This window comes from Plasmodium vivax, chromosome 11, assembly GCF_000002415.2.
Source record: "Plasmodium vivax chromosome 11, whole genome shotgun sequence".
Lineage (NCBI taxonomy): Eukaryota > Apicomplexa > Aconoidasida > Haemosporida > Plasmodiidae > Plasmodium > Plasmodium vivax.
The window spans coordinates 210,396-228,999 of record NC_009916.1 but is presented as its reverse complement, the minus strand read 5'-3'; the positions used below and the strand labels follow the sequence as shown (position 1 = coordinate 228,999).

General features: G+C 43.1%; 6 protein-coding genes across 6 annotated transcripts; 3 read left to right on the top strand and 3 right to left on the bottom strand.

The window, feature by feature from the left end:
• The first annotated feature begins 153 nt into the window (after positions 1-153).
• On the top strand, positions 154-1,073 carry PVX_115220 (hypothetical protein, conserved). The gene has a single exon (XM_001616384.1). The coding sequence runs from the start codon at positions 418-420 to the stop codon at positions 571-573; it is 156 nt and encodes a 51-aa protein (XP_001616434.1). The 5' UTR covers positions 154-417; the 3' UTR covers positions 574-1,073.
• A 242-nt stretch (positions 1,074-1,315) lies between these two features.
• PVX_115225 (hypothetical protein, conserved) lies at positions 1,316-3,976 on the bottom strand (the record flags this gene model as incomplete). Its single annotated transcript, XM_001616385.1, has 1 exon — positions 1,316-3,976. One exon carries the CDS (start codon positions 3,974-3,976, stop codon positions 1,730-1,732), a length of 2,247 nt encoding a protein of 748 aa, XP_001616435.1. The 3' UTR covers positions 1,316-1,729.
• Positions 3,977-4,924: 948 nt separating this feature from the next.
• Positions 4,925-7,024, bottom strand: PVX_115230 (molybdopterin synthase sulfurylase, putative; the record flags this gene model as incomplete). Its single annotated transcript, XM_001616386.1, has 1 exon — positions 4,925-7,024. One exon carries the CDS (start codon positions 7,022-7,024, stop codon positions 5,420-5,422), a length of 1,605 nt encoding a protein of 534 aa, XP_001616436.1. The 3' UTR covers positions 4,925-5,419.
• A 630-nt stretch (positions 7,025-7,654) lies between these two features.
• PVX_115235 (aminomethyltransferase, mitochondrial precursor, putative) lies at positions 7,655-10,034 on the top strand. Its single transcript, XM_001616387.1, has 2 exons — positions 7,655-7,841; positions 8,217-10,034. Exons 1-2 carry the CDS (start codon positions 7,770-7,772, stop codon positions 9,345-9,347), a joined length of 1,203 nt encoding a protein of 400 aa, XP_001616437.1. The 5' UTR covers positions 7,655-7,769; the 3' UTR covers positions 9,348-10,034.
• Positions 10,035-10,178: 144 nt separating this feature from the next.
• PVX_115240 (hypothetical protein, conserved) lies at positions 10,179-12,999 on the top strand (the record flags this gene model as incomplete). Its single annotated transcript, XM_001616388.1, has 8 exons — positions 10,179-11,083; positions 11,308-11,356; positions 11,499-11,567; positions 11,668-11,727; positions 11,885-11,944; positions 12,088-12,192; positions 12,326-12,546; positions 12,840-12,999. The coding sequence occupies 8 exons, from the start codon at positions 10,179-10,181 to the stop codon at positions 12,997-12,999; spliced, it is 1,629 nt and encodes a 542-aa protein (XP_001616438.1).
• A 428-nt stretch (positions 13,000-13,427) lies between these two features.
• PVX_115245 (hypothetical protein, conserved) lies at positions 13,428-15,115 on the bottom strand (the record flags this gene model as incomplete). The annotated part of the gene is made up of 3 exons (XM_001616389.1): positions 13,428-13,585; positions 13,714-13,770; positions 13,948-15,115. The coding sequence occupies 3 exons, from the start codon at positions 15,113-15,115 to the stop codon at positions 13,428-13,430; spliced, it is 1,383 nt and encodes a 460-aa protein (XP_001616439.1).
• Between the last annotated feature and the right edge of the window lie 3,489 nt (positions 15,116-18,604).

Here is an 18,604-nt window from a genome sequence, read left to right as displayed (position 1 = left end):
CCGAAGGGTGGCAACCCCGAAATTGCGGCAAACGCATGCTCTGCTTATTCGTGCGTTGGCCTATGCATACGACTGCAAAGATGTTTTGCGTTATATGTGCGGTTAAAAGGAATGTTTCCATGTGGGTAAAAAATTGCTCCCGGATTTATGCTTAACTTTAAACGAAACTGCGTTCCTTCGTTCAGTTATTATCTGTTCATGTGAATTTTAATTTTTTTTTAAACAGTTTTTTATCCTTTAAGTAGTTTAGCAGTGCGTGTAGAAGATTGAAAGGGCCCTGTTATAGTGGTTAAGCGTTACCTTTATTTTTCGCGTTTTTCCGCATTTTTTTCGGCGTTTTTTTTTCCGCTTCTTTCCGCGTTTGTTCCCCCTTTTTTGCCTTTTTTTCTCTACCCCTTCCCGCGCAACTAGTACAAGATGTTTTACCCAGGAATGTTTCGAGAGAAGCCGAAGGACATCATTTCGGACAAGTGGAAAATCATTTTGAGGGTTTCGGGCTTCCTCGTGTCGTGTTATTTGATCTGCTTCCATGGGGACTTATTTGACATACCAGAAAATAACAAGCTGTCGTAGGGAGTTTCGTTCGCCCAAAGGGGGAGGCGACCGCGCAGGGAAGGCCACGTATGCAAGTATATAAATAGGAAACGAGCGGGAGATGGCTAAAGATACCAACATGGGAGAAGTCTAGGGGAAGAGGAATCCCGTTGGAAAGAAGACCCAACCGTGTGCCAAGTCAGTGGGCACGCATGCTAGACTACATTAGCGCATGCGAGTATGCGTGCCCCTGTGCATGAGATAAACCACAAACGGGGGACGCGCGTGCGTCGCGCTGAACAGCAGCACGGGTCATCGTAAGTGTACACATCCCTGCAGCAAATATTGCCTTTTTACGCGTCTCCGTTTTGCCGCTCCACCCTTTTTAAGCGTTGACACTTCTTTTTTTGAAGAGCAAAGCGGGGCGTCGCACCCCTTTCTTTTCCAAAACAGTGTTGTATTCCTTTGTACAATTAAGCAACATAACACTTCAGATTGAAGTAAAATTTTCATTTTTTTTAAAAAAAATTATGTACATGTGAGTTACGATTTTTTTCCCATATTGGAGGGGAAAAAAAAAGGATGTGCATTTTGCGAAGTGTAATCAGGTGCACAGGAAGAAGAGGAGGGATAGAAGGGAGAAGTGCGTTTTGTTTTACGCACAACGGAATTAAATATGGTGAGTAAAATTCCGCATATCTGCGCGGTGAGTTGTAAAAATGAAAGAATAAAAATACGAAAGAATAAAAATACGAAAGAATAAAAACGTGAAAGAATAAGCGGGGAGAAATCAAAAGAAAAGGCGGGAAAATGCAACGGAGGAGAAAAGACATACAAAACGGAAATCCACATGTACTGTTCATACACACTGGATGGAAGCAAAATGGGTTAAGTTGGACATTCGGGGGGGGAAAAGAAAAAAAAAATTAAAACTTAAAAAGGTTAAAACACTAAAAAAAAAATGGTGTGGAGAGGGAGGAGATTAAAAAAGGGGAAAAAATTATATGTACATGGTAAAATGTACAAAAAATCTCACTTAGTGGTACAAATTTTCTAATGAGACGAACTGCTGATGGGAAATCACATCAACACACGTGGGGTGTAGTCCCTCTCCCCTGCCCAATATGTCTGTCTGTCGCTCCTTCTCTCCCTACACACACAAAAGATGGTATAGCTACACATCGCGGTGGCCGGGCTAGACAAATCTGTAATTCTTCACGCACTGGAAAAAGTGGACGTAGAGCTCCTCGTAGCTGCTCGTGGATAACATGTCCTCATTCACGCTGTCATATATGTACTTGGAAATGCCCCTGTAAATCCTCTTGGCATCCGCTCGTTTGAGCTTCTCTATTATGGCGACGACGTCAAAGTGCAGATCATGCGTCAACTTTAAGAAATGCCTGTGACTAAAAAGAAGCTGAAGCTTTTTAATCTTTTCCAAAATGACATGGAAGGAGTAGTACACGTAAATAATTCTGGGGCTGTTAAACATGTTTAGTAAATTCCTATACTTGACGTAAAAGCCAAACAAGAAAATGTCCTCCGAATGGTAAATTTTCTTGTCATCACATGTTAGCAGTGCTCGAATTACAAATTTATAAAAGTTTAACGAAAAGGTGAATATAAAATTGTTTATTAATTTTTTTTTTAATATTTTTCTCAAACTTTGCAAATTATTGGAAACTTTTTTAAAATACAAAATGTATTTATCCTTAAAAAAGAAGTAATTACACATACAAAAAAGATGTTTGGGGATTTTAAACGTCTTTGTCATGATTTTCAGTTTTTTTAACAATTCGTAATCTTTTTTCAACGCTTCAAAAATGGACTTGATGTTCATTCTGTACTCCAGGATCCTTGAGCAGTCGTCGCAAAAAATGTGCGTTTTTCTTACCGCTAGGAATTCTTCCCTAATTTGAACGAGTTCTTCATGCGGCTGATTTTGCGAGCGGCTATGCGAGTGGAACGGCGCGTCGTCGTTCGTGCCCTGCCAGGAAATGCCGCCGAAGGTGGTTCCCCCTCCCCACGAGGTGCTATCGTTCGTGTCTTTCAGGGAGAAGCGGCTGCCCATGTCTCTCAAGGAGAGGGAACCTTCCGTGTCTACCATGGAGAAGGAATCGTTCGCACCCCTGAGGGAGCATGAATCGTTATGACCTCCCATGAAGGAACCCTTCGCGTCTTTCATCGAAATCGTAGTGCTCTCCCCCCCCAGCGGAAGGTTGTCAACACTTGCACGCCACGAACGGGTGTCCGCGGTATCCTCCTTGCGGACGTCATGGTCCCAATCATCACCACTGGCTTGCCCCTTGAGGGACGCACACTCAAGTTCGTAACAATCCTCAGCAGAATCAACGCTTATTTTTTTCCTTTTCTGTGGGGGCTCCCCCAATTCGCCAGCCCCTCCTCCTTCAGGGGGCTGATCTGAGATGACCTGACAAGAATTACCCTCCTTGTTTACGTGCAAGTTGCGCTCCCCCGATTTTATAATATGGTTAAAATAATTTAAAAGCAATTTATTTGACACAGTTAAATTAATTTTCTCTGCAAATACACATAAGGTGTTCCTATCAACTTTCTGTTGACAAAATACGCAAATGGCATTTAAGCAAAATTGGAAATATACAGAAACCCAGGGGGCATCAAAAATGGAATAAAATTTTCCATTAATTTTGAAAAGCTGAAAAAGATCAAACCGTTTGGTCCTATTTCTTTGCACCACTTCATTATTGTTTATTTTTAAAAATCCATTTTTAAATTTTTTCTTCAAATCTATTATTTCGTGGAAGAGGTGTGTGTACAGCCAAATTTTTCTGAACCGTTTGATTCCTTCTTTTTGGGGGTTCCCACTGTGTAGCGGTCTTTTCCCTCTCGAGTAAAAATCGATCTTCAGGCACTCCCTAATCGACCGCATGTTCCCCACTCTTTTTACGTTCTTTTCGTAGAAGTTTTTGTACTTTCTCTGCTTAAATTTAGTCTTCTGCTTTGTTGCTTCCTCGTTAGGGGGTTGCCCCAAATTGTGCGAGCGCTCCTCTTCGTAGGCCGCCAAATCGATTACTTCCCCGGTTGGGGGTGGCTCATTATGTGCTGCAGCGCTACTCCAGTTGGGATTCCCCTCACGTGTTTCGTTTTCCCCGAAGGGGCTACGTCTATCATTCTGGTTCGCACTTACATTCGATCTAGCTATATCAGCAGAGGGGGGTGGCTCCCCTTCGTTCCTTTCGACTTTGTTGTTTTCTCCTGAATTTTCCTTCGCGTCTTCCCCCTCCTCCTCCCCTGTGTACTCCTTGTCCATCAATATGGACAGGCACTCATTCATAAAATACAAATTCGTCTTCACATTAATTCTCAGCGAAATGATTAAATTTTGAATCTCCAGTATGGTCAAAAATTCGGTTATTTTTATTATGATAATTTCATTGTGTAGCAAATCTTTTATATTCATTTCTTCTGTGTGGTTGGAATGGAAAAGTTTTTTTTTTTCTTCAGATGGTTGCGCTTCAGTGGGTTATGCATGCTATGCATGTTCCGCCGGAAGGATGTTAAAGCTGGATCTATGCATGTGGATTATGTGACTGTATGTGCTTCTGGACGGTTGAACGTATGCGTGCTGTGTTTTATATACATGAGAGCAGCATACCGTTCAACGAATTGCAGTTTGATTTTCGGGGGGGAGAGAAAAGGCCCCAAATGTATCCCACCATTTCGTGCCTTTTAAAATGTTTTATATCACTTTTCAAAATGGCTTCGTACTTGGCGCTCTTTCTCGCTTTCATGGGAGGTTTTATTTTTATTTTTTTTTATTTTTTTTGCCCCAGGGGTAGAACGTACATAAAGGTATTGTGCTTCTTCAATCCGGTTCGGCGTTTTTTTCCCTCCTCCCCTATGTTTCGTAAGCATGGATTATAAAAGCATACGCTATGCGAAGGGGATGAAGAAAATGGTATCAGTGACGGCGGCGGTAGTGATGGAAATATGCTGTACGCTTCTCTTTTCTCCCCTTTGGCGTGAAGCTGATTAATGGGCCAGGCCGGGGCGCGCGCGCCAGTTCGGTAGATTTAGGCAAAAAAGGCCATTCTATGCAGGGGGGTATAATAAATATATAACCATGTAAGTACGTGAGGATAAACGGACGTACGTTTTTACGCTAGGCCGGTTTCTTCCTTGTAGGTTCAAAAAAAAAAAAAAAAAAAAAAAATTGGTATTTAATACTACAAATGAGCTGAAATGAAAATTTGCATTTATTTATTTTTTTTTTTATTTTATTTTTTTTTTTGTGGTCCAAAAAGGGGCAGGGAAAAGGTCCGCCCAATTGGGGCAAGGACGCCACTCGCATGAGTATATTATATTAATAAGTATTTACATTTGTGCCCCTTTTTTTCGCCCCTTTGGCAACTCCACATCGTTTCAACGTTTCGCTCAAAGTGGCAAAGTTTGCGTCATATCGTGATGGCACAAAGGGGGCGGCAAAAACGGATTTGCCGCTTCGCCGCTTTACCGCTCGGGAAATGTGGAAAAAATGGAGAGCGAAAATTTCCGCCCCATTTGACGAGGCGCCATTTCAGTTTCGCCAGAAGGGGTGGAGAAAAACAGTTGGGAGGAGTTTACAAAAAAAAAAAAAAAAATGAGGAACAAATGGGGAGGAACAACGGAGCAGCAGCTGTATGTAAGTTTCGTTTATGAATATAACTGCTTTGTGGGTGGGGGTAAACCGGACAAATACGTGCAGCGGGAGAAGTGCCGCTCGCACAGCTGATCAGACACGCTGCTAACCGTTGAAGGGGCCCATTTGGAGAGGTTCCCACGCCATTTCAAAAAAAATTGTGCTCTCACGTAAAAGCACACCATAATATTATCTTCGTCACCACGATATCTAACCGCAACGGGGTTACAAAAATGGCAAATTTTTAAACACCCTCTTTTGAAGCTCCAGGTAGCCGCCCCTCATATTGTAGGTAAAAATCTGCTTGTCCTGAAACTCCGATTTGTTGGCAGTTTTTTGGTTTTGGCAAATTTTGAGGGAAGCGTCGGGCGAAGAATCCTGAGGGGGTGATGTTTTGCTGCCCTCTGTGGAATCCACCAAAAAAAAGTTATTAAAATATTTGGCCACCTTCAAAGAATCAATGCCCCTTCTGCATATGACAATGATAACTACATTTCCAGTACGTTTGGAAATTTCTAGCTTTTCCAAAATAAGCCGAGTGAGGTGGATGGAGCTGTTGGCATAATTATTCAGAGACTCCATAATGTCGTAGAAGCTCCACTTGATGGAATCCTTTAAGCCGTACACATTTGCGTTGTTGTATTTACGTACGTCCAAAATGCATAAATGGTCTACTGGGAATTGGAAGAAGGAGAAATCTTTGTTCAGGACCTCCAGAAAGTGGGGGACGCCTATATCGTACTGGTAGGCGGGCATACCTTTACCGCTAACGCAGGTGGGGTCAATCGTATTGCCACCCCCCCCTTGGTAGTCGTTCCGTTCGATGAACTCCCTGAGCTTTGCAGAGTCTCCCCAGGCGCAAACGCAATTTGGATTCTTTCTATTCATGTTCAGTGTTTCGAATGGCCTCCTACTGGATAGACTATTGTACGTTAAAAAGTTTTGCAAACTTTCCTGGTGCAAATTGGCGGACAGTTTGATCACTTCATTGGCTTGTAAAATGCCAATAATCCCAGCTACGGTGGAGAGGATTCCATTTTCATCACAGTCATTGCCTTCTGTGTGGTTATTAAAGTTTTGGAGGCACCTATAACAGTTGGAAGTTTCCTTAGTCATGTTAAAAACGTTTAACTGTCCATATAGCCCTAGTGCGCTCCCGAAAATTAATTTCTTTCTGTACAAAACGCACAGGTCATTAATTAAAAATCGGGTCGCTATATTATCCGTGCAATCGACAACAATGTCGTAATTTTTCACAATTTGCAATCCCTTCGTTTTGTCTAAATAAAATGGGTAACATTTTATATTTGCATCATCATTTCCCATGTTTTTTACCGTCAATTTGGCTGACAGGGTTTTATTCATTCCGGTATGTTTTTCTGCGTGTATGATTTGCCTCTGCAAATTTGACTCCTCCACTTTGTCTCCATCAATTAGCCCTATTTCTTTGAAACCAAATTTGGTTAGGTACAGGCAGACTGGGGAGCCTAGTCCTCCCAGGCCGACGATTAAAACCTTCGTCTGGAAAATCTTCTCAAGTGAATCGGGTGGAATGTCTTGTATGTTCATGTACTTGCCGTACTTATCGATTATTTGTTTATCAAAGTTTTTATAAAATAAGTCTCCTTCCATTTTCTGTACTTTTGTGTAATAACGCGATGACAACATGTAGGGGCATATGACTGTCTCCACCTTGGAGCGTATCCACTTCAGCATTTCGCTCGCTTTTTTTTTTTTCCCGTTTCCCCATTCGGCTATTTCTTTTATGTAGAACCCGAGGAGGAAGCACACTCCGCACTTGATCAGCTGTTCGTTTAGAAGTTTTCCCATCGGGGGGGGTAGTGGTACAACCATTCAATGGGCAGCAAAAAGTCTGGAGCAAAATAGCAGCTAGTGGGAAATTATCCCAATTGGTGGAATTGACACCAAAAACATATGTAGAGAGCCAAACGACGCAAATGCAACCGCTTTGAAGAAGCAGCCACGGCGCGGCAATCTTAGCAAACGTGCGGAAGAATCTAAAAAACCTACGCACCAAATGGGGTAGCGGTATGATGGAACTAAAAAAATGGGTTAGGGGAGCTGGCTCGTTTTGCATCCAACCATTTTGTTGGCATAAATTTGGGGGCAAAAAAAAAAAAAAAAAAAGGAGAAGTGGCGTGGAGTGGCGAAACCGAACTGTGTTGAACTGAATCGAAGCGACCAAGCCGAGGATGCGTTCCCTTTTTTGGTTCTCCCCAAAATTGTAAAAATAGAACGTGCATTATATAAGCGTAGCGGGGTGCCTGCGGTGGGGGTAAGCTTGGCTGGCGCGCATCAGGCGAGAAAATGGAAGGTTCCGCACGTCAGCAAGTGTACGTAAGTACGCGGGAAGTTCAGCATGTATGGTGGGTGACACTCTTCTAAGTATGACCGAACGGTAGTATGTGTTTGGCCCCCCTCCCCCGTTTACACAATTTTGCAGCGTCAAATGTTGCTCATAGGGCATTCATCGCAGTGACTATTTTTCAACATTCCCCTCAAAGAGAGAGGTAGATTTACAGAATGAGAGCAAGCATTTTCAGGAGATGTAAAAATGAAGATCATATTTAAGCGCCACAGGAGGCTACCGGGGGTTCGGTACTTCTCATCGGGGAACAAGCAAAAGGTAAGTTTTTAAGAAGTGCTCTTTGGAAGCGGTTCAAGTGGACCCACGAGAGGTTAACTGTGGTTAGCGCGGATGTCATACGTTTAAAAAAGAAAAAAGAGGACATTAAAATGGAAAAAAAAAAAATAAATAAAATAAAGTAACTACATTTTGCCGCTCTTGTAGAGATGCACACACCCCTGTGGAAATAACCGCGTCGACCGTTTGCCTGCACCGAGTTGTCCCTCCACAGCCGTGTGTGTGCGGTGGTGCTGCTGCTCACGGTTGCCCCAGATTGCCGCTCCATATTTGCCACGCCGCGTAACGCACCGCGTGCTTAACTACGTTGTGAAGCCCCCCCCCATTTTGCACTTCTTCCCCCCCTTTTGTTCGAAGGAAGAAGTGAGGAAAACCATTCTGTACGACGTGCACAAAAAGAACAACGCGATTTTCAAAATCCACAGCGGGTACTACCTCCCGAATGAATACAAAGACTTCACGCTGATAACATCGCATTTACACACGAGGTCAAGCTGCTCCCTTTTTGATTACACATACAGGCCAATCTTAAAGATAAGTGGGGCAGATAAAACTCACTTTTTAGAAAAGTACGTGGGTAGCGACATCAAAGGGTTGTGGGAAAATGAATGTCGAATAAGTTTGCTGCTAAACGAAAAGGGAGGAATCGTAGATGACATAGTGATTATACTAAGGGAGAATCATTTGCTCCTATATTTAAATATACAGTGCAAGGATAAGGTGTTCAGCTACTTAAATGAAAAGCTACTGGAGAATACCAAAATGGATGTGAAGATAGAAGAGTATACTTCTCACAGGTCTATATGCATTCAGGGGAGCAAATCCGCCAACGTGCTGAATGAAATCATAGGGGATGATACCTACTTGGAAAATTGTAGCTTTATGTCAAGCAATGTTACCAAGTTGAATAAGATAGAGGGGTGCGTCCTTAATAGGTACACCTGTACTGGTGAAGACGGCTTTGACATTTTAGTACCAAATAAGCACGTGGGAGAATTGTACCAATGTATTTTAAACAACTCTTTGGTAAAGCCAGGAGGGTTAGAAGTTCTGAATACTCTCAGATTGGAAAGTGGATTTTGTGTGTATGGAAAAGATATCAATGAAAAATTGACGCCCATCGAATCGAATTATAAATGGGTGCTAGGTCAGAGAAGACTGAAGGAATTAGATTTCAATGGTGCGCATGTTATAATAAACCAAATTAAAAACGGCACAACTATTAAGCGAGTTGGACTAATCATGGACTCGACTATCGTTCCGAAGGAGAATTCAAAAATTTACACCAATGAAAATGCGCACGAAGAGATAGGTTACATAACCAGCAGCGTTTTTTCGCCCCTTTTACAGAAGCCAATTGCCATGGGTTACATAAAGACGGAGCACGCCGCTGCTAATAACCTTATAAAAGTGGAGTGCCTGAACAAGTTGGAAGTCGCTCAGATTAGCAAAATGCCATTTGTCCCCCTGTCCATATATAAGATGTGAAGGGGGGGTTGGGGCCCGTTCGAGGTGCGCGAGAGGGGCGGTTTGGCGCTTCTCCGCATGTACGGAGGAGTTTGTATGTGTGTCCATGTAATGAGCACCCCGCCGCGTGTACCCATCGTCTACCACCACACTATTATGCATCTTGTTCCTAATTACACCGTGTAATGGAGATGGCACCCGACACACACGAACCCATTATCCATATCACACAGTTTTAATTAACTCAACCAGGATGGGGATACACTTCCCATTCAGCACCCCCTCCTTCGGATATGAATGTCCAAAAAAGGAAGCATAAACACGCTAACATTTTTGGGCCGCCCTTTTTCCCACTTCTATAATTTGCTGCTGTTTTAACGCATAAGCCCACATTCTTTCATTTTGTAACTTTCACTGGAACGTTCGCAAAAATGGGAACAAAAGTTTTTCAAGGACCACACTGCACGGACTACGTTACACACACACGTATGCGCACACGTTGTGCATTTGTGGGCCCTTTTACTGTTTAATCATCGAGCACGCCCATGAACAGTGCTGCGCAAATGTTTTCAAAAACTTGCAGGAATTGTTTGCACACCGTCGCTTCTATGGTTGCTTCTATGACTTTTTGTGAATTGCAAATTTGGATTTTTTTTTTGAAAATTTTTTATCGCTTTTCTACCTATGAATTTTTTCGCCTGACAACTTAAAAAAAAAAAAAAGCTAGCTAATTAGCTAACAAAAAAAAAAAAGAAAAAACGCTGATCAGACTGCCGCTTTTTGCCAAATCTTTTGGCAAACGCCTTTTTAGTGACGTCCTTTTTTACGTTGACACCAATATGCTCATAACAGATGGATAAGTTGAACGAAAGCAGTAACTCGACTTATTCCTTCTTTTTTAAAAATTTGTCCGTCACCGGGTTTTGTGAGGAGAACGCGCTGTTTATGACTGTGAAGGAGCTGTTTGACAATTCGATCGATGCTCTGTCCAGCGTGAAGGGGAAAGGAAAGGAAGTGCAAATCTTAATAAGGGAATACAAGAAGGAGTTGTCTCTGTACGAAATAGTTTGTCGAGACAATGGAGAGGGCGCGGAGATTAAAGATTTAGAAAAATTCTCGGAGATCTTTTTAACATCCAAAGGAGAGCGCAAAACAGGTGGGAAGTTTGGCATAGGGTTGAAAACAATCCTCTTGTACTCTTTCAAAACGGCTTACGGGTTTTTGCACTTGAAGGTCAGAGTGGAAGAAAATAAAATATGGGATTTTATGTTACTGATTGATAAGGATTTAAGTCACACCTTTGTGCAGAATTTTAAGGAGTATGTGGACGAAGAATGGAAATGGTCCATAGAAATATCAGTCATTTTAAAAATGAACAGTACATGTAGTGTGTACGATAGGAGAATCTCTTTTTATATGAAGTTAATCCTCCTGTGGAAGAAGGACATAACTGTCAAGTGCTCTTGTGACGGCGTGCAAGAATTTACACACACATGCGGGGAAGAGCATCACACGGATGATGAACACGAGTTGTTAGACTCATTTGTCGCTAACTGCACAAATGTGGTGTTCAGGAAAAGGAACCTAAATTCGCACAATTTTGACACAAACATGTTTGTAAACGTTCGGAAATCTGGAAAAGTGGATGTCAACGGGACGGGCGTCCATATGGGCTTCCTCTTTTTAATTCGCTACGTGAATTCCATGCCCCTCTGGGGGAACAATGCAGCTGACTGTTCCATAACGAAAAGTTTTAAGTAAGCCAAGGGGGGGCCTGCATAGGAAGGAGGCATGCTTCCCTAGTGCGCATCAGTCATGTGGGAGGAAGCGTTCCTTCGGTTCGAGTGTTTTCCCCCGGGAACATGAGCGTGGTGGCGCGTCCATGTGTTATCGCACTAGCGCGACATGTACTAACAGGACAAGTAGTAACGTGTTGCCGTGCTAACGCGTAAACGTTTCGTTCCTATCTTCATAACAACAGGAGCTTCCTAAAGTTGTACGGGCCTCAATTCGGGATGGAGCTCTTCAACGTGATAATTTTTTTTTTCGCATAATTGTGCGCGGTTATGCGGGTGGGGACGTGTACCTTCGCGTCTATGTGAGTCTATGTGCATCTCTGCACGTCTCTGCCTCTGCGCACGTGGAACATAGCTGTCGCCCCTACACGAACAGGTCGAAAACCTCGAGGAGACGTACCCGGATGAATTGATTAGCCTGGAGTGCTTTAAAGATTTGAAGGAAGTAACGATCACGGCCTTTGGGGACTGGCCTTCCAATCGCAAACCGTTTGGATAAAACCGTTTCGCTTACTCCTGCGCACCGCTCTGCTTTCCCCTCGCAGATAAGTCACACGTTTCGCGTTAAGAAGTCGGAGAAATCCACATGGGACATAATCCTTTTAGTAAAAAAAAACAAAAAATAAAATAAAGCAAAATATAGCAAAATAAAGCAAAAATAAATATTATGCATGAACAAATAAGCAAACGAATGGAAGAAGGGATAGCCTGGTGGGAGGCGCTCTATAGACACCCCATGCGCTCACTTTTGCTTGCCAACAGGGAATCGACGTCCGAGGGAGTGACATTTCCTTTGCCAGTTTGAGCAAAACCTGCATAAATGTACCTCGCGCTGTTCGCATTTCGCTGGCGAAGCGTCTCATCCTGCTGTTAAGGAGTTTTATTTGTCCATTTGTTTTTTCAGTTTTGTTTATATTTTTCCAGCTTTTTTTATGTTTTTTTTTTTTTTTTTTTTTTTTTCCAAGGAAGGAAAAAGTCTATCCAGCTTGATAAGCAAGTGCGCGCTTGGCTTATTCAACAGCGTGAAGGTGGACTTCCCCGAGGAGTTCGAGAGTTTGGCGGACTACCAGGTGACGATCTACAGCTAGTATAAGGGGCTAACATGTCGGCGATGCAAAGGATAACCAAAAAAAAAAAAAAAAAAGGCCGACTTCCGCATGATGTTGGCAACACTTCGTTTCACGCAACCAACTATTTTAACAGCTCAGACAGGCCCTAGACATATATGGCGTCCAGCTGGCTTCCTCGTTGAGCAAAATAATTTTAAAAGGGCGAAACGAATTTAAGAATAAGGTGTTTTTTTTACTGAATGAGAAGAGAAAGGAGATTAATGGTGGTAATTTGGAGAAGGACAGCGGGGGGGTTGCCACGCTTGGCAGCTCAAGTGAGAAGGAGCTAATGGAAGAGCTGTACTATCACATCAGGTAGGCGAACATGCCTATGGAGACAGCGGGGGATGGTGGTGGATGATCAATCACTTCACCGGGTGGCACTACACATAGGCATGAAAGTGGCTGCTATAAAAGCGCCCCATTTCTACGTTTTTTTTTAACAAAAATAAATTATATGATGTTTTTTTTTTAAACAATGGATGTTAAATAAATTTTTATTTTTTTCAAAAAAAACAACGTGGTTTTTGCATGAAGGTGTGACATGCTGCTTCGTTAAAATGAATCACATGAAAAATTGATATCCTTGTGTGCACATAAATTTGTAGGGAAAAGGTTTTGAGTGATGAGAAGGGACACGAGCAAGCTAACGTTACTGTGCGGGAGTATTCTTCCGGAGAATCAAACGTATCAGGTGACGAAGATGACGAGGATGACGGGGATGATGAAGTAAACGCGCGAGACGGCGACGATATGTGGCGTGGGTAACTTTTGGGTAGACAAAAAATTAAAAAAAAAGGGGGCAAACAGGGAGGCCACCAAAAAAAAAAGGTAAAAAAAACGTGGAAAGTTGGCAGTGGGCCTTTTGGGTCAAGGGATGAACAAGGGATACAAATGTGCCTTCTCCGGATGGTACCCTGTCGAACAAGCCTTCTCCGGACGGTACCCTGTCCAACATGCCTTCTCCAAAGTGTGCCTTCTCCGACGTGCCTTATTCACATTACGCGCTCTCCTTTTACACATTCCGTGCCCTGTGCGCACACATATGCTCACGTACGTATACCCACATGTGGGACTTTTTCCTTTTCACATGCGGCTTTTTCACAAAACGCAACCCCACGCGCTCCTCCCTCTCGTGGAGGAACTCCGGGAAGAGGGCTGCCCACCTCGACTTCGCCCAAACTGGGCATGCACACTCACTCGATGTCGATGTTGGTGGTCGACAGGGACGAGTTCATTATGTTCAGGTTATTCAATCTGCGCTTGGTCACGACGGAAATGTACGCAATGGCGACGACCCCCAGGATGAAGCCAATGAAGAGGACGATGAGGTTGGCCCAGTGGTTCTCCATTTCTAAGGGGGGCACAAAAGGGGGGTAAAAGTTTATGCAAATGGGTGTAAAGGATTGTGTAAATATGGTGTGAATTGGTGAAAAGGGGGACAAGCCCATTTTTCTGCGACGCTGCAATTTTCTGCCCTACCAGATATGTTGGAAATGTCCTGAAGCAAAACGCCAATGTAGACAAATATGCTTATACCTGGGGGGGGGGAAAAAAAAAAAAAAATGAAGAACAAATTGTTAGGCGCATATAAAGGGGATGAAACCGTTTGAAGCGGCGCTTCCATCATTCCTCTGGCAGAGGCACAATTGTGCGAGATTTTCCTCGTGCCGCTGCGCAGTTTATCTCTCCTCATGGCGGGCGTGATTTCCTTACTGGGCAAGGCAGAGACGGATCCCAGCGCAAAGTCCTTGTACTTGAGGGACGTAACGCCCAGTATATAGCTAACGACGGAGGCCGGCAAAATAGGAGACAAACGAATCAACAGGACAAAAGACAGCCCATTCGAATTTATGGCTTGATTAAATGCTAAGTAAATCGGATAGACCATTAGCTTCTTATAAATAAAATCGTGCATTAAATATCTTGAAATGAAGAAGCATAGTGACATTCCCAAGACGTACCCCGTGGCAACAGAAAAAACGGCGACAATTATGCCCAAAAATTTCCCGTAAACCCCTGAGAATATAAGTCCCGCACCAACACACATAATTTCGACTGACATGAACAGGGGGGACGTACAGGTGAATAACAAAATGAACAGGAGGATGCTCCAGGAACCTTGTTCTCCTACCCACTTTATAACTACATTAATTAGGTTTAAAAATTTTTTAAATTTGGTAATCAAAAATACTAGGAGAAAGAAGATGGCCACGATTATTAGTACCTTTATTAGGACTTGCAGTTTGGTTCGCATGTGATTTCTTCTTGACGAGATTAACTCGTCAGACTCTATCAGGATGCGATTGTTTTCTAGATCCTTATCCGAATTGTATTTATTTTCAAAATGGTAGTGCGTTTCGGAGCAGTCTTCCTCGTTACTGTCGTAGTTGCCCTTGTTGTAGCCGCCGCCGTTGTAGCCGCCGCCGTTGTAGCCGCCGCTGCTGTAGCCGCCGCCGTTGTAGCCGCCGCCGTTGTAGCCGCCGCTGCTGTAGCCGCTCTGGTTTTTGCTGTACATGGACTTGTTGCTTATCAGTTTTTCTTTCTCCATGGTGGAGTTGTATTTTTTGCTGTTCTTGGCGTAGTGGAAGTTGCCATTCATGCCGTTGTTGGCGCTGTGCGCGCCTTTATTCATGCCGCCGTTCATGCCGCCGTTCATGCTGCCGTTCATGTTGCCATTCACGTTGCCGCTCATGCCGCCGTTCACGTACATGCTCGTGCCGTTACTTTTGTTTAGCAAGTTCTGACCATAGCTGTAGTTCATACCGCTATGATAATTCTTGCTCATAGCATCTCTCTCTTCTTCCGTTTCGTTGTACACGGTGTCATAATTGTTGCTTAAATATTCATACTTTTTCCCGCTTTGATTTTCTATATTATCCATTTCAGGGGTGCTCACGGTTTGGCGTCTGGGGGGGGATTGCTCGGTTGCTCGGTTGCTCGGTTGCTAGGCTGCAATGCTGCAATGCTGGTTGTCTCGGAGATGATTCAGCTGATCGTGCAGCTGATCGTCGCGGGACGTCTGGCTGACCAATTGATGACCACTTCCCACCCGTCGAACGAACGCTCGCGCGCACACACGAAAGTACTTGTGGCCGCTCGGCAGCGCCAACTGGCTTTGCCGACTTGTTCGTATAACTCAGTAACGCTTGGTGGTATTACTCACTCGCATATGCACGTTAGCAATTTGTGCTGCTGGCCGATTGGCTAACTGGCATTTTTTTCAACGTCTACAGGCGTATGCGTATGTGTGTTGGTGCTTCTGTTTGTGTTTGGGGGAGGGAGGTACTACTCATGCACTCGCGCATAATTAGACGTGTATGCATTGGCACTTGTCGGTGGCGTTTTCGATGTGCTCATTTGCGTTTTCCACTCTGTCTAACTGCAAATGTGCGTTTGTTCCTACAAGAGTTTGGCTAGCTTGCCTTTTTTTTTTACGTGTGTGCGAGGCGTGTCAGGTAGCTACGTGCGGGGGCGTATGCGGACGTAGGAAGGTACACACGCATGTGCGCACGCGAGCGAACATAAGTGAATGTACACAAGCGAGCGAACATAGGCGAATGTACACAAGCGAGCGAACATAGGCGAATGTACACAAGCGAGCGAACATAGGTGAATGTACACAAGCGAGTTGGAAAAATATAACTCCTATGGGAAGCGTCTCTCTCAGGGCTATACTTCCTGGTCATACAAAGTGTATTAATTAAAATGGTTAAAAAAAAAAAAAAAAAAAAAGGGAGAAGCAGAACAGGATGGGGAAAAAATGAATAAAAAATGGGGAAAACTGAAACATTCAAATCACTTATCGAATTTAAATCATATCACAACAATTACTCTTCTTCATATGCACTAACAAAAAAAGAGGGGAGACGGAAGGAAATCTTCGCCAAAGTGTATATTAACATATATGAGTAGTACGTATTATATAGTAAAAATTATTCATTAAAACAACACAAATGGGATGGTAAAATGCGAGGCGGGTACAGAAAAAAAAAAAAAAAAAAGGAAAAAAGTTAACGAAAGGAAAGAAAAAAAAAAAAAAAAGGAATTAAAAGGAATTAAACGGAATTAAAAGAAATGAAAAGAAATCGGCGAAGCGGCGAGGTTTCTTTTATCACATAAATTAAAAGATGGTGAAACAGTCGAAGCTGCTAAAACTACCGAAGCTGAAGCTAAAAAAAAAAAAAAAAAAGATGGATGGGGGCTAAAACCGTTCGAAAGATAAAGCGATTGAAGTTGAAACTACTAAATGAAAACTACCGATGCGATTGAAACATCGAAGGAGGCAGGCAGGTTTTCTTTCATCACTTTAGTTGCAATTTTTAAAATTAGGAATATGCGAAAAAGAAAAAATAAGATAAAAAAAAAAAAACTAAATGAATAAAATGGAAGTGACGAACCGTGTACAACTAAACAAGGAGCGACGAAGGGCGAATAAAAAAATGTGAGCGTGGCGGCGCCGTGAAAAATTGAACCGGCGGTCCTTGAATCCGCCGCGCGGGTGTTACATTACAAGTAAAGCAGCATATGGTAGGTTAATCAACTGGTATAATAGCTATATATGCAATGCTTATGTAGGTATGTATATATGTACTGCTAATCTCTGCGCGTAATTTTATCCTGCGAGCCTTTCGCGAGCTTCTTAATTAGGCCATTTTTCTCGTCGCGCAGGTTCTTAACATATACGTGATGTGAAGTCCCAACGTACGAGCACCTTTGGGGCTCATCCACGCCAATTCTTTTTTACAGCTTAGCTACCGTAGGTTGTAGTAGAAAAAAGTGCGCACGATCATATGGACATACACAGAGGGGACGGGCATGCATAAGCAAATGGTTACATCCCTGTGCGCGTTTCTCTTTTTGTTACTCCACGTGCTTCTACGCAGTTTGGAAAAGCTCAGTGTAGCGACAGATAAGCTGATCGTTACTTGTACATAGCATGATAATGCGCGGGCCTGGGGGGTTAGCTCATCACGAGTGAGTGTTTCGCGCCCAGAGCAGATGTCGTACGGGGGGCACGCGCGCGCCAAAAGAAAGACGTCAAAAAGGTTGCTTATCATAACCACACGGGGGTGTATATACATGCATGTATATGTACGTATATGTATGTATATGCGCGCGCGTACAAATACACGGGTGCCTCCTCTGTTCGGCTAAGGTAGGTTTGCATGCTTCTGGAATGCCGTGGGCGGCGGCGAGGGCTATCCCGCGTGTCACTTATCCGCCAAATTGGCAGTTCTCCATGTCCATAAAAGCTCAGCTTTTTATTTTGCGTGAGTAGCGGAAAATATGTTCGCACTTGGGTGGGGAAAAAAGGAGGGCTCACATTGCGATAAATGAAAGCGGAAAAAATGGAAAAAAAAGAAAAAAAAAAAAAGGAATGTACAAAGGCAAACTGGGTGTATAAAAGCAGTGTTGACGTAAAAAAAAACCAAATAAGAACAGCCCGAATGAAGTAGGAACCCGGTGAAGTACCAACCGCGCAAAAAACCAACCCGTGAAAAATTAACCCAAGCGAGGCTGCTCAGCCAAATGATCTACGCGCATGTGGTGCTCTGCTCATGAACTTTCAATTCAAAAAAAAAAAAAAAAAAAAAAGGAAAAAAAAAAACTTCAGGGGGGGAAAAAAACAACTGTGTCTACATATATGTACATATAATTGCATATGTGGTTAGCGGAGAAAGGCGCACATACCTTTTGGTCTACTCCTTCGCTTTAATCCTCGTGACACGTGCGGGAGCTCAATTACCCACTCAAGGAGGTTAATACCCACATGAGATTGACCCGTAAATTACGCGTGTTTGCGGGCCAAATGGGTAAATGTGTAGGGTGACAAACTGTGGGGATGTTCAGCTTGTTTTAATTTATTTTGCTTCTTTTTAAAGGAGTTATTTTGTTTTATTGTCAAAGGGGGTAACGAGTAAATCTTTTTTTTTTTTTTTTTTTTTTCTGTTCCCGCTGCAACGCTGCAAGCGCCCACCGGCGAGCAGTCAAATGTGTAAAGGTGAATGCTCACATGTATGTATATATTTATACATACACATATTCGCTCTGTTTAGCTGTTCTTTTTTTTTTTTTTTCCTTTTCTCCACATTCGCGCTGAATTCACATAGAAGGAACAAATCGTTACTCCTTTGTCAACGCGGAGGGAATTCCCCACCAATAGGTAACGTCAACGAGTTGGATAAACAGTTGACCACGCAGCGTGACACGACTGGCATTTTCCGCTGGGGGAATAATTCTTCGCGTTGTCACCCCAGGGGAACTTTGCCTTCGTGACGGTAAATTTTGTTTCTGTGCGGTTTAATTGGAACACAGGAAAAGGGGAAAAAAAAAAAAAAAAAAAAAAAACACGCGCAGGGAAAACAAATCA